Here is a 15,339-nt window from a genome sequence, read left to right as displayed (position 1 = left end):
TGTATTCTGTAACGCAATAAATGCTCCTAATCCCATTATTGGATTATTCGAACTCACTAGTTGATAGATTAATTGAGCACTAAAATAATCGGTAGCTGCAGCCCTAATATAGTGTCCTGACTCTTGGTTGTTCTGATGAACCTGTACCTTGGAGGTCTGTCCAAATATTTATGTATTTATGGTAATTTTAACTGAACGTGTATGTATATAATCCTTGACTCCAAAAGGCACATTGTGAATTGTGTATGGCATATTCCTGTACTGTGGTTTCACCCACCTGGTCTTCCCAGCGGTTTGCTGCAGAAGTGGTTTAATGTGACAGATGCAGCACAGGAGGCGGACATGGAACGGCTTTTTGAAATTGTTGTCATTACTGAGTTTCTCCATGATTCACTGCATTAATGAAGAAAAAGAAAACTAATACAATCATTCTAATCCCCGGATTACACGTGAAATTGCTATTACCTTTCGGTGGTGTATTTGATGCTCGCTGAGCGGTCTCTACGTACAGGTCCAGGCTCAATGGCAGGTAGCCCAGTGGCTGACGTGGTTGTGGTCCACGTTGATGAGATTCTCCGGAACAAACCGGGGGGAAGGCTCCGCCTTAGACGCTGCCAATGCAGAAATACAAATACAATAAAATCTCAAAAATTAAACACCACCCAAATGCCGAATGTAAGGGTTCAAGCTATTCAAATTCAGTGAAAAACTACCTCTAGGATTAAAAATTCATTTTTTTCTTACTTTGTGGCTTCTACATACTTTTAAGGAAGGTATATTTGTCAGAATTTATTAAAATAGCGAAAAATGCAAGAAAATATGTCCATTACTTTTCATTTCCAATCACCTAATGATCCAACAGGAACGATGGAATCATGCCCACACAACACAAAGCTGCCTTTAAGCTGCTCTTTTTCACAAGAAGGTGCAATAACATTATCTGTTTCAAAGTCATTACTTATTTCTCTATTAACAGTACAATAAAATTTACTCTGGTGGAATGAGTTCCACAAATTTCTGGAAAACATAAACATAAAGTGGCCTTTAAAATAAAATAAAAAGGACATCTTTTAATCAAAATAATTTGTTTACACAGATTTCTGTACTTTTAGAAAAAACTTATTGAGCTAATGGGATTTGAAGCAGCACAAAAGATAACTTATTCAGTAAATACTAGGGCTGTCAAACTATTAAAATTTTTAATCGAGTTAATCACAGCTTAAAAATTAATTAACCATAATTAATCGCAAGTCAAACCATCTATAAGATATGTCATATTTTTCTGTAAATTATTGTTGGAATGGAAAGATAAGACACAAGACGGATATATACATTCAACATACTGTACATAAGTACTGTATTTGTTTATTATAACAATAAATCAACAAGATGGCACTAACATTAGCATTCTGTTAAAGTGATCCATGGATAGAAAGACTTGTAGTTCTTAAAAGATAAATGTTAGTACAAGTTATAGAACTGTTATAATAAAACCCCTCTTAATGTTTTCGTTTTAATAAAATTTGTAAAATTTTCAATCCAAAAATAAACTAGTAGCTCGCCATTGTTGATGTTATTACACAATGCTCAGAGTGCTTAAACCCATGAAATCTGTCGCACCCAAGAGCCAGCAGAGGGCGAAAAAACACCAAAAACACAAGTAACAAGTGCACATGACACTGCGCTGTCATTTTAATCTGTTTGAGCGGGGCATGTGCGTTAATTGCATCAAATATTTTAACGTGATTAATTATAAAAATTAATTACCGCCCTTTAATGTAATAATTTTGACAGCCCTAGTAAATACTATAAAGACTTCCAAACTAAATCTTCAATGAGAAGCATAAATCCCTCAACAAACTACACAATGTTCTATCCACAATCAAAACAGCTTTAAAAACAATATTGGACAACATCAACTTTCTTAACATATACAGTGGGGCAAATAAGTATTTAGTCAACCACCAATTGTGCTCCTACTTGAAAAGATTAGAGAGGCCTGTAATTGTCAACATGGGTAAACCTCAACCAAGAGAGACAGAATGTGGAGAAAAAAACCAGCAAATCACATTGTTTGATTTTTAAATAATTTGTTTCCAAATTAGAGTGGAAAATAAGTATTTGCTGAAGCCAGTACATGTCCAGGCCCGTCTGCGGTTCACTAGAGAGCATTTGGATGATCCAGAAGAGGACTGGGAGAATGTGTTATGGTCAGATGAAACCAAAATAGAACTTTTTGGTCGAAACACGGGTTCTCGTGTTTGGAGGAGAAAGAATACTGAATTGCATCCGAAGAGCACCATACCCACTGTGAAGCATGGGGGTGGAAACATCATGCTTTGGGGCTGTTTTTCTGCAAAGGACCAGGAGGACTGATGGTAAGGCAAGGCAAATTTATTTATATAGCACAATTCAACACAAACAATCTATGTAAAGGAAAGAATGAATGGGGCCATGTATCGAGAGATTTTCAGTGAAAATCTCCTTCCATCAGCAAGGGCATGGAAGATGAGACGTGGCTGGGTCTTTCAGCATGACAATGATCCCAAACACACACCCAGGGAAACAAAGGAGTGGCTTCGTAAGAAGCATTTCAAGGTCCTGGAGTGGCCTAGCCAGTCTCCAGATCTCAACCCCATAGAAAATCTGTGAAGGCAGTTGAAAGTCCGTGTTGTTCAACCACAGCCCCAAAACATCACTGCTCTAGAGGAGATCTGCATGGAGGAATGGGCCAAAATACCAGGAACAGTGTGTGAAAAGCTTGTGAAGAGTTACAGAAAACGTTTGGCCTCCGTTATTGCCAACAAAGGGTACATAACAAAGTACTGAGATGAATTTTTGGTATTGACCAAATTCTTATTTTTCACCATGATTTGCAAATAAATTCTTTAAAAATCAAACAATGCGATTTTCTGTTTTTTTTTTTTCCACATCCTGTCTCTCGTGGTTGAGGTTTACCCATGTTGACAATTACAGGCCTCTCTAATATATTCAAGTGGGAGAACTTGCACAATTAGTGGTTGACTAAATACTTATTTGCCCCACTGTAATAAAAGTGCAACATGGAGGCAAATCATCTCATCATAATTGCTGTCTTCACTATCACTATTGCTGTCATCAGTCTCAGGACATAAATCCTTAGTGATTAAGGTTGCGATGAATGATGAGATTTGTTTTGCCCTTTCAGAGCTGCAGGGAAGTTTTGACAGTCCTTCTTCTATTGTTCGCAGGTTAGCAACAACATCCAGTGGATTCTTCTCTAAACAAGGGTGGAAACGCGAGAGGCGCTGTTGCATGTTTGTAGTTACCGCTGTACTTATTCCTGGTTTTACATGTTCTACATAAATGGGGTAACTTTTGTCAATGCCCTCTTCATCGTCATGTTGATAAAAACCAAAATGCTTCCAAACGCTAGTTTTTAATCCAGAGGCGTAAATCTCTCGCTCAGTAACTTCCTCTGCCACAATCCTCACCTTGTGCATTCCTGGCAGCAGGCGTTTTTTTTTTTTTACTTTGGTTCCGCGAGCAGCGATAGTGTTCCTGTCATTCAGTTAGTATGGAAAATGATTGTTTTTGAACATCTATGAATTGGAATCGAAACGTTACGCGTTGAATCTCGATGAATCTCATAATCAATGTATTGGCACACCACCAATAAATATGTTGTGGTAAATAGCCCTGTTTTAATGGAGCTAACAGTTTGAGCACACTTTAGACCTTCAGGTAACTTGTTCCAGATGTGAGGAGCATAGTAACTAAATGCTGCCTCACCCTGCTTGGTTCTTGTTCTTGGAACATACACCAGACCGGTTCCAGACGACCTTAGGGGTCTAGATGCTTCATAGGGATTCAACAAATCAAGCATGGATTTTGGTCCAAGGCCATTAAGTGTTTTGTAGACGAGCAGTAGTATTTTATAGTCTATCCTTTGACTCACTGGAAGCCAGTGTATTGGTTTAATAACCGGTGTAATATGTTCCTGTTTCCTTTTTTTTTGTAAGGATTTTGGTAGCAGCATTCTGTAATAGCTATTCTAAATATGCCAGACAGTATCATTTTGTTAACAGTCCTTTTTTTTAAAGGGGGAAAATAACTTAATCCTAGGACAGCTGACTGTCCATCATGTGAAATTGGCAAATTAAACAGAACACTAGATTCGTTGGCTCAATGGCTCACCAATATGTCAACGGCGGCAATATTGGAAGGGGCATCATTCCATTCAAATGTAACGCATTGACACTGAAATTCAATGTGTGGACATTGAAATTAAGTCATACTGTATCTTGCTAATCTCAACCTATTTTCAAGAGTTTTACTTTATTCAGAGGGTCAAATGATTTTCTATCAATAAGGTGTATTTCATTAAAAAACAAACAAACTTAAAAAAATATTTTCTACTGATGGAGCATGAAACTACTTTTTTTTTGCAGAGCATCCGGCAATGGATGGTGTTTTATGGGTGTGAATGGAACGCAAAAGTGCAACACATTTCACAGTTATTATTTAAAAATCCTAGAACATTCACCCATTTATCCATTAACAGTACTGCAATCCTTCTATTTCCCATTATTAAGGTCATAAGTGAGCTGGAACCTATCTCTCCCGACTGGGTGAGAGGCAGTGTACACCCTGAGCTGGCTGCCAACGAGGAACTGACGGCCAGAACAATATTATCCAATTATAAACAGCCAATATTTCCTAAATAGCACTGTTCCATTCAAAAGTTAATCAACAGAGAAACAGTACTGAGTTAAATAATCAATTGTACCAATTGCTAAATGAGAACTTGCATCTGCTTACAGTATGGGCCAAAGCCAAGCAGCTTGTCTTTGAGCTCCATGTTTTTGTGCACTAAGGCAGTGTTAAACCTACTTTCCTGTTTGGCCATTCTTGCATCATACACTTTATTTAGTTGCCTTGCCGTCTAAAGTGCCTGCATACATTTTGAAGCGCTGGCCTTGTAAAACATTTAAAAGCCCTTCAGAGGCATGTGCATCACTGTTTAGTTATATTACAGCTTAATGCAACATCGGCATAGAGGAGTTGACATATAGTACCAACATATATAATGACAAACAAAAAGGATTTATTTATTTTAAGGGAGCGACAGCTGGTTTGTGAAGTTCGCCAGCAAATAACTGTTAATCAGTGTTGTTTTTGGAAGCCTTTTAATTTTTGTTTTAATCTTAGTCTTTGGATGCAAATACATTTTACTCTTAGTCATATTTTAGTCATTTCAAAATGTGTTCGTTTTCGTTTAGTTTTAGTCGACGAAATCTCATACAAATTTCGTCTATTTTTAGTCAACAGCTACTCATAATGTTTTCGTTCATAAAATTCAAAAGTTTTTGTCCAAAAAGGTTTCCAACAAATTCGAATGAACATAGACAGACAAGCACATATTGGAGTGTCTACAAGGACAACGCCAACTTGGTGATGAAAATAAACACACTCAGCAAGAAAAGCAGTACATAATTTTCAGTTAAACCCACCTGGAAGTCACGAACTGTATGTGAAAAAAATGTCCAAGGGTTTAACACGGGAAGTCTGGGATTTTTTGTTGTTGTTGTTGCTATTATTAGAGTCTAACTGGAAGTTGTGACAATCAGTATTTCCCAGTAATTGCTCATTTACCAAACAAAACAGCTGATATGGGCTATTATCTAAATGCTATTTCACCAACTGGCTCTCCTCTAGACTTACTGACCAGAAAAGCCAAGTGGCTCTGCTTTAAACTCACCAGTGTTTTAAGAGGACGCTCGCCATTCTGAAGCTAATGCTAACACGAACGCTAATGCTACGCTATGGGTTACATTTAGTGTCTGATGATCACTTCGCACAGACCTTTAAAGTAGTGATGCACAATAGTACATTTTTTAACCGAAACGATAACCGATAATGTCAAGCTGATAATTCTACTAAAAAATATATGTAAAATTTTAAAAGTATAGATTTGTATTAACAGACTCAATGTCCAAATCACGACACAAAACAAACAAGAGATTAAAAACAAAATAATGTAATAATAAATAAAGTAAATAAATAATAATGGTATACACAAGAGCAAATGTTACTGTGCAAAAATAGAATTTATTGCCACTTTTTCCACATCAAATGTGAACAAAAAGTAAATTCCAACATCTAAACCAGACATCCAAAGTCCGGCCCGGGGGCCAAATGCAGCCCGTGGTCAAATTTCATCTGGCCCCAGCCTCTGCAAACACACAATTACTTAAAACTAGTTAAATTCCCTTGTTTTCAGTGTAAATCTATTGGAAATTAGTGAAATTATCTGCCAGAGCTTCAAGTAAATTTCACTCAGATTTTTTTAAAATGAGAAAAATAGCTAGCTCAAAATAAACTTAACAGCTTTATTTTAAGCAATAAATTATTGTATTTAATCTTAAAAAATGCTTGTTTTTTTTCAGAAATGTTCTTTATTCAATAATAGATAAGGTTCAAAAGATTATTTGTAAGCAATTTTTTCTTGAGTTAGGTGAAAAATCATCCATTTTTAACTGTATGGGCTTTATAAGAACAAACAGTAATACAGTATTTACTTCAAGTAAGTGGAATAAGCTGACACATTCATTTGTTAACTAGTCTTTAACACTAGAAACAAGATGGAGAAAATTGTTTGACTAGATTTACGAAAAATAATCTGATTAAGACCATATTAATTTGTAGTGTACTGAATGCATTACTTGCCTCTCCTGTGTTACCCTGGCCGTCTTGTGAGTGGAGTGCGGTTTGGTGTACATTATCATCTAACCGCTCTGCCGTCATGTTAAGCATGCTTATTTGACTGACATCACTTGTCCAAATGTCCGTGGTGAAACCGACGTAATCAGCATGTATTTCTTGAAGAATAGTAGTCGCATAAGGCAGGTAAGCATGCATCCCAAAACCAGCAGCAATCAGTATCTGGTAGTGGTGCTCCAATGCGAAACCCATGTCCTCAACGACGGTGAACAGCTGGTCATCGAACGCTATAAACTCCATTATTTTTTCATCCAGGTCTTTGGCTTTCGGATCACTTCGGTCAAAAGGTCTCTGCTTGTCAAAAGGGTCTCCGATCGTCACAAGCCCCGGAGCTTCCCATTATTAGCTTTAGCCTTCGCATTAGCGGCAGCCTCATATTACTTCCTCAAATCTTTGTGATGCAGCTTTAAATGGCTGATCAGGTTATTGGTGCTGAATGAAGACAATTTCTTTCCACCTCGTGGAACATCTGCAGTGCATGTTTTGCAGCTGGCGAGAGCATCATTTGTTCGACACACGGAAAAGTAAACGCACACCTGTGACGGTGCCGCCATCATATGAAGCATTTTGTATGACTCGTCACTCATGCGACAGGGGCTTCAGAGAGAGGAGGGGTTGAGGCGGCGGTGCAGAATTGGGCAAAAGTGCGTCGATGTGTACATTTGGAGGCTAAATCAAGTATATAATTATTGGATTGCATTATCTGTTGATTTTTTTTATTATTTTTGTGTGATGTCATAATTGCCATTATCAGCCGATAATTATCGGTAAACGATATTATCGTGCACCTTTACTTTAAAGGCTAAAGCAGAATTGCATATTCTCTCTTGCCAAGAAAACAAATATTACCGTGTTTCTAACAAACAAGATGGAGCGCAACCTAGCCTCGACGAAACCTAAACTCCGTGTCACGTCATGGGGGAGTTGTCACGTAATTTCCTGTTTTATTTTGAAGGCTTCACCCTCTTCATAGTTGCGTACTTGCCCTTCCTCTTGTCATCTAATTACCTATTGTTTCCACCTGTTCCCAATTACCTTGTGTGTATATAACGCCCTAGTTCCCCTAGTCTTGTGCAGAAGTGTCTTTCTACCAAGGTCAGTCACGTCAGCCTCTCGCCATGGCCTGTCATAGTGATACTGAATATTATCCTCCACTTGGAGCGCTTTGTGTTTGAGCCTTTTTTGATCTTAGCCATCTTGACATTTTCATCCATTAAGAGTGTTTTTAGTTTTTGCCTTTCCTCCCTTTTGGAGTGCGTTTTTGTTTGAACTGTGGTTGCCCTGACTTATTCCTCCGTTGGAGAGCTTTTTGTTTGTATTTTTTCTCATCCCCGCATGTCAGCGGAAGAACCTCTGTTTTCAAAATAAAGTTTTTTGCCTGAACCTCCGCAACTGAGTCCGCCTCATCGTCTCGGCCTGACACTCCGGTGAGGAGGGAGAGGCGTAGCACAGCTGATATGAGTGGCACGACCCAAACATTGCTACGATGCAAGCTGATATATTCCGCGTACAATATGAAAATGTCACGTATTGTGAACATATGACAGAAACTATGCTGCATTTTCATCTTGTCAGACAAAAACTGGCATTTGTCTCAATATGTTCTAATCGCCCAAGTCACATTTTTAGCTCGTCATCTTAACGTTATCATCATGAAAAAAATTGTTCGTTGACGAAATATTTTCGTCATCGTCATTGTTGACAAAAACCTCAAAACTGTCAGTTCTGTTATATGTGGTTCCACTTTCATAAGTTTGACGGGAGCAATAGAATTTGCCAGGAAGGAGAAGAAAAAAATTCAACACGCACCTTTGGAATGGCCAGTCTTTCTACTTTATCTGGCCCATCCTCTGAGTCAGAGCAGGCGTTTGCGACTGGTGGCATGTGCGGCCGATGGAGTGGCTGGAGGATAATCTGGGTGCTGAGGAGGCTGCTGACTGCCTTCAGAGAGCTGCAGGTGTTAGGGGGCAGTGAGGGGTCTGCCAGCAAGTCTGATATCAATCCATGCGCTTCACCCATCACTGCGATGTCCACTACCACACTTGTGCCTGACGACTACAAAGAGAAGAATAGAAGTAAGCCAGTCAGTATTTACATGTTCTTGAGCCAGTCACCAATGTTTACTGAACAGGAGAAAAAGTCAAAAATACGAATGAAAAATACGAATGAAAAATTAAGACTCGAGAAAAGCTCTAAACAAAAAGCCCTGCTCATTGTAACGTGCAGCAGAAATGCCTCAAAAATAACAAATAAAATAAAATGTCTGACCAAAAATGGTGAGGTCAAACAGGGCATACAATAGTATGTAAAATAGTCAGGGGATTTCTGAGTCCTTTTTAATGGACCTTTTGTAAATTTCCTGGTACGCTGCCATGTAAAATATGGGCAAGCTTGCACGTAGCGCAGTTGTCCTTGCGCACCATCCTGTGGACCCTTTGCACTGGGAAAGTGTGGTGTGAAAAGGCATTAGTAGCTTGGTATAACGTTAACCCAACCTGCAGCAGATCCTGATGGCACTTACTAGGCCAACATACAACTAAACAACTAAATAAATCTGTTGATGATTGGTTGTAGTGCCAGGCGAAAGAAATACAAAGACGCATTTCCTATTTTCCTATCACTGGTCTGCGTATGCATGTTTACATGCACATACTTCGCGTGCTGCTTTGCCGCACGAGAGTTGGCAATATTTGCCTCATTCCACTCATTCCATAGAAAATGTATTGAACGCGAGCAACGTTGCCTCCCGTGGGTCTTGCCCATTATCGGGGCGCCGTATAAGGGTGAAAAGTGATATTGATTGTAAGGGCGCATGTCCTGATGGGGCCCACAAAGAAAACAAAGAACATTAGGTAATCATTTGCAAATTTAAATATTAATCATTATAATTTTAATAGGAATAAAACGAAGGGTTTCTTTTCTTGCTTTGTTTTTGGCAAAAAGTAAACACCCAGAGAGCATATGTATATTCAAACACACCCATATTTTCATTCAATGGTTTGGTCCGCCCTTCCTTCGATCAGACCGGGAGCAGCGGTGTGCATTTACACCAGTCAATGACTCGGAGCGCGTGGTACTGCAGAAATGTTTTCAAAACAAAAATCAGGTTATCAAAAGAGGATAGAAAAGAAAGCAAAACAGGAGAGGAGTAGAAAAGGCCAACAGGATGTGACAAAGTACTTCAAAAAGGAAGGTTGGTTTCTTGTGTCAGTGTAGTGCTGAACATTAACCTGTTATCTTACCCCACTCCAGCCCCATCTGGAACCTCGCGATGTCTATTATAAAGCTCCGAAGCGAGGTCCCAGCTCACTCTGTAAGAAATACAGGATTTTCCCGGCCTCAATGAGCGACATTTACCTATTCAAAAACATACATTCCAAAAAATGACAGTATTTTTTGGTATCCTACAGATGTTGAAAGTTGGTGTGGAAATGTTCTTTTTTAAAATCGGCTTGAATCCAGTTTGTCAAGAATTTATTGAATTTAGTTTGTCATCAATTGAATTTTAGTTTGTTAACAAGGGACCTCGCGTCGGAGCTGTATCAAAGTATCGGAATCGGCAAAAAAATATCGGACATGCCTTTTTTTAATATATATATATATATTTTTTAAATACATCGTTTTCTAATTGTATTTAACGTTACAGACATAGTATGTTACACTCTTCCAGAGTCTTTAGTTTAGGCTTAAGGTAGGTTTATCAAATTTATCCCGATAACGGCGGTAAATAATTTTTTTAAAAATGTATCACGTTAAAATATTTAACGCAATTAATGCACGCGCTGCACGACCCACTCACGCATTGTCGAGCTCAATCTGTTATGGCACTGTTTTACCTATATAGAGATCTAAAAGGCGGGCGTATAATGAGTGGAGTGAATTTTGGCAGCCTTTGCAGCCTTTTTTCAATTGGCTAAAACCTTACAAACCCTCTCCCTACGATTAGAAATATCGTGGAAAGCAATGTGGGGAAGCAAGGTAGTAATTGATCTTTTTCTTAACACCCTATGTTATTTCCCAACACAGAGACGATATATCAATTGGTACCACTACGCACAGTCATGGTTTCACTTCCCATCATGCATTTGGGCATGGCTACAGTATCATTTACTGAAAGCTCAACAAATACACTAGATGGCAATATTAAGTCACAATACACTAAGTCACATTTATCCTTTAAGAATTACAAGTCTTTCTATCCGTGGATCTCTCTCACAGAAAGAATGTTAATAATGTAAATGCCATCTTGAGGATTTATTGTCATAATAAACAAATACGGTACTTATGTACTGTATGTTGAATGTATATATTCGTCCGAGTTTTATTCATTTTTTTCTTAATGCATTACCAAAATGTATATGATCGGGAAAAATTATCAGGAATGATTGGATTTGAATCGGGAGCAAAAAAAAAAGCAATCGGATCGGGAAATATCAGGATCGGCAGATACTCAAAGTAAAACGATCAGGATCGGATCGGGAAATATCGGGATCGGCAGATACTCAAACTAAAACGATCAGGATCGGACCGGGAGCAAAAAAAAACATGATCGGAACAACCCTAGTTCTAAGTCATTCATTATGGTATTTGCTTTGAGAATATTTCTAATAAAAATATATTTAGATTGTAAAAGACCTTCAGTACATTTCCTATAGATGATATCAGTCTATTCATTATTGCTCTGTATGCTGTATGTTTACATAAATATATTTTCATCTTAAATTAATGCTGAAAATGCACAAATTAGTGTGTAAAGATTCACCAGAATGCAGGAAATTACGTATTTGATACTCTAAATGTGTGTGTGTGTGTCCCAGCACTGGTGGTGGAGCCCAAAGTGATATCTTTTCATGGGGTCTCTGCCCATTATGGTCCTAAAACTGCGGTAGTTGTGCACTACTCATGATTAAAATGCCTATGCCAGCAAAAAGCCTGTTTATTTCATATTTCACAAGGTATTTTATGCTCCTGAAGGAAATGGACCGCTTGGATGTGTGTGGAATTGATGGATTTATTTATTCAATTTTTTTAATCCAGCAGCATTAAAATGAGTGACTTTCGGCCCCAGTCTCGGGTTGAGGAAGAATGCAAATGTGACGTCACCTGGCTCACCATCTAACAACACAGCCATTGCTTTACAGCATGCAGATGGACTGCTGCTTCAGCTGATTTTGCGGATTAATTTGTTTATTTTTCGCATCACTCCAGGCTTTTGTTGCAGCACCAAGGAGAGTGGTGTGAAGCTTTTAGAATTTCCAAAAGATTCTTGTTCACCGCGGTGGGCAAAACAAGTCCGACAACCGAGGAACCATTGGATGGACAAGGAAGTGAGTAAGCTTCGTGTTTTATATTATGTCAAATACTGGGATCATGGCAAACGATTTAATAAAGGCTTCCATTTTGTGGATGACAAACCACCAAGAAGCCCACACGGCCAACGAACGGCAGCTTGTTTCACACCATGGTCGACGGCTGATAAAGGCGTGCCCGCCGAGAATGTACTTTCGTCGGCTTGGCTACGAGCAGCTCCCCGCTACGACATCGGCCGGTTTGTCCACCGAGAAAGGGCTATTTTCGGCGTTCATTTCCGGCGACGAGCACTGCCAGCCCGCCGTTGTTTACGGTCTTCCTCCGTGTCCGAAGCCGGGGCAGGGAAATGAAAATAGCCGGACTAACTCCGGTGGTATAAAATACCGTTCGGGAGAGGAATAAGTTTGCAGTTTTAACCATTATGCAGTAAATTTGCCCTGCCGTACTGGATAAATGCATTTTTGATATTTCATATTCTATTTAGCACAACAGTGTTATTTGTCATGACCATACCATTTATTTAGCAATTGGGAAAAAATACTTAGATAAAAAGAATATCCTATAAAAATATTGGAGTAGAAAGACTAAAACAATGATGACATTTTGCTGCTCTCTGTTGCATTTCTGAATCTTCCCCATCAGTGGGCTAAATTCTAAATCAGATGAAATCGTGACCCTGCCGAGGTCATCCTCCAGCTGTGTACGCTAGAGCGCTATAATGACAGGTGGGGCTAAACGATTAAAAGACTAATTTCTCATCATCTGCGCTTTGCCAAATTGTTGTATTAAGTTGAATCGTCTAAAAATATGATTCGAATTCACATAATAATGTTATTTAAGATTTTTTTATGCTGTCATAGGCACTTCAATGTGTTCGTTTTATTCAGTATGGTGAATGCCACTGTAGTTCACACAGCTTCAGTAAGTGAGGACTGGCACTGCAAGAGAAAGCTCTCATTTACATTTGCGCCACTTGCACAAGCAATTAACAAGTAACATAGTTCAATAATACTAAGTAACAAGGAACAAGATATTTGGTAATATTGAATAGTTATCAAAGGATGCTAAATGTAGATATTCAAGCCAGACCAGATGTTTTCTCCGCTTCCTTTCTTTCTTTGCCACTGAGGCAACACATGAAGCAAATAAGAACACGTGATGCTTTTATAAGCCTTGGCTCACCCATCTGCCTTACCCCAAGGCAACTTTGCTTGACAACTGCCAGCAACCTCTTCCTTTTCCACTTTGCTTGCATATGTGACCAACTTTGAACTTAGTAGGCCTACATTGTACATAGGGCAACAAGGAAGCTCTAGACCAGTCATCTGACAATTTGATTGCTGCCATGTCATCATGTTAGACAACTGATTTTTCTAATCTTTAAGACATTGCTCCCTCAGTGCCCCCAAAGAGAGTAGCCGGACAGCTAAACTTACAGAGTTGAATGTAAATAGGAACAAAAGTTAAGAATACTGCCTATTTTTGTTCATAGATTTGTGGGAGCAGCTGACTAGTACAGATCATGACAATGTCCAGTATTCAAAAAAGAACACTTCTTGCAGCACATATCATGCAGAGTGTGGTCATCTTAAAATGATATGCAATATAACACCTGCTGCAATGTATGAAAAAGCAATAAAAATGATTTTTGCTTAAGTATACATAGCTATTAGACCGATTGTGATTATTTTAGTGTTTGAAACAAGACCCCATTTTCACTATGAACTAGGGCTGTCCCAAACGACTAATTTCCTCCCGATTAGTCAACCGACTATTTTTACGATTAGTCGACTAATCTATTTTGTTTTGTTTTTTTTAACTAATTTAATAATGAAACTTTTGTTAAAGCTTATTAATTCACAGAAAAACAATTTTGGAGCACCTAAATTCTTTATTAATGTATAAATAAATAACATATCAATAATAAATCACAAACAATGAGGTCAAATGCTGCTGGCATTAACTGGTGCAAAAAAATGTAAACGGAAACACTGTGACTTCACCTTTTTAACAAGAGTCAAAACAATTCTTACTGTTTTTGCGGTATGTCATTGTCTATATTGTTCTAAATGTTAAAATGAATTGCAATGTCCCGGACAATCATTTTCAGAATACTTTGTGTGAGTTCAGATGCTCTTTCTGGTGTGCAGTCCGCATTTTTTGGGGAGGGGAAACCTGTTCAACTTTTGTTTGTTTTAACCTAAAAATAGGTAAAGCAGAGGGCACACTGAAATATTACCACAATTATTGTGAATGAAAGGCACACATAGTCATAGTAACAAAAATTAAATATAATAGTATTAATTTTATAGTATACTACTATACACAATAATACAATAATACTTTATAATATAAAGTAAATAACATTAGTGCAGTCATGGATTACAGTAAGCAGGCCAGTGCTGTGCTGTTTCCATATATATTTTTATTATATTATATATACAGGATATGTATATTTTCCCCCCAAGTTGGACCTTCCATGATCCTAATACATTTAATAATAATATTAGATAAATCCATTATATACACATATATATCTATCTATATGTATATATATATATATATATACATACATACACACACACACACACACACATATATATATATATATATATATATATATATATATATATATATATATATATATATATATATATATATATATTTACAATCCGCTAGCTTGTTGTTTCCTGTTGTCTTCCGAAATACACCTGGGTGATGGCGCGTCAAGTGTTCGTTCATAGCCAACATGCTATCGTGGTATGCGAGCTCAGCTTAGCAAAGAGTACACACAGTGGTGGCACCCTCCATATTTTCCTTGAAATAATTTCAGGCTCTGGCTAGTCTGGTCCACTTTTTTGGCTTTATGCCGCTTTCACCGTGTTACCAGTTCTGCCCTTCTTGGTAATTGGCGGTGTTTTCAACTGCTCGCCGCAGTGAGGAGTGAAACGGCGATTCACTTGACTCGTTGTCGTCGGTTCGTCCGATTTCCTCCTCAGGAAGGCGGCGGCGCACATAAAAACACCGAGAGGCATCGGATGGCTTTTTATGGATACTTTTATTGACCAAAACAAAAACGTGATAGATGCAGCCACTTAACTCCGCGCTGCCCGCGCACTTTTCCAACTCTCACGGATCTAGTTCCCTCCCTCTCTCTCGCTGGCCCACTTTATTTCTCTCCGCTCAATCTGACAATGCCGGTCACATTGATAATAACAGCGGCCTCCTTGGGGGTGCCGGTAACAACCACTTGCATCGCGAGCGCCC

At 38.4% G+C, this 15,339-nt stretch overlaps 1 protein-coding gene across 2 annotated transcripts in view; it reads right to left on the bottom strand.

The window, feature by feature from the left end:
- The window catches only part of LOC130917129 (cGMP-inhibited 3',5'-cyclic phosphodiesterase 3A-like), a 125,972-nt gene that overhangs the window by 32,188 nt on the left and 78,445 nt on the right, over window positions 1–15,339 (bottom strand). For both annotated transcript variants that reach the window (XM_057838218.1, XM_057838217.1), the window contains exons 2-4: window positions 8,572–8,817; window positions 466–611; window positions 278–393 (exon numbers count right to left, since the gene is read on the bottom strand). In XM_057838218.1, the coding sequence (XP_057694201.1) occupies window positions 278–393; window positions 466–611; window positions 8,572–8,817 (508 nt within the window). The remainder of the gene's footprint in view (window positions 1–277; window positions 394–465; window positions 612–8,571; window positions 8,818–15,339) is intronic.

Source organism: Corythoichthys intestinalis, chromosome 6 (genome assembly GCF_030265065.1).
Source record: "Corythoichthys intestinalis isolate RoL2023-P3 chromosome 6, ASM3026506v1, whole genome shotgun sequence".
Lineage (NCBI taxonomy): Eukaryota > Metazoa > Chordata > Actinopteri > Syngnathiformes > Syngnathidae > Corythoichthys > Corythoichthys intestinalis.
The sequence above is the reverse complement of the archived record's forward strand: the minus strand, read 5'-3'. Positions and strand labels throughout refer to the sequence as shown.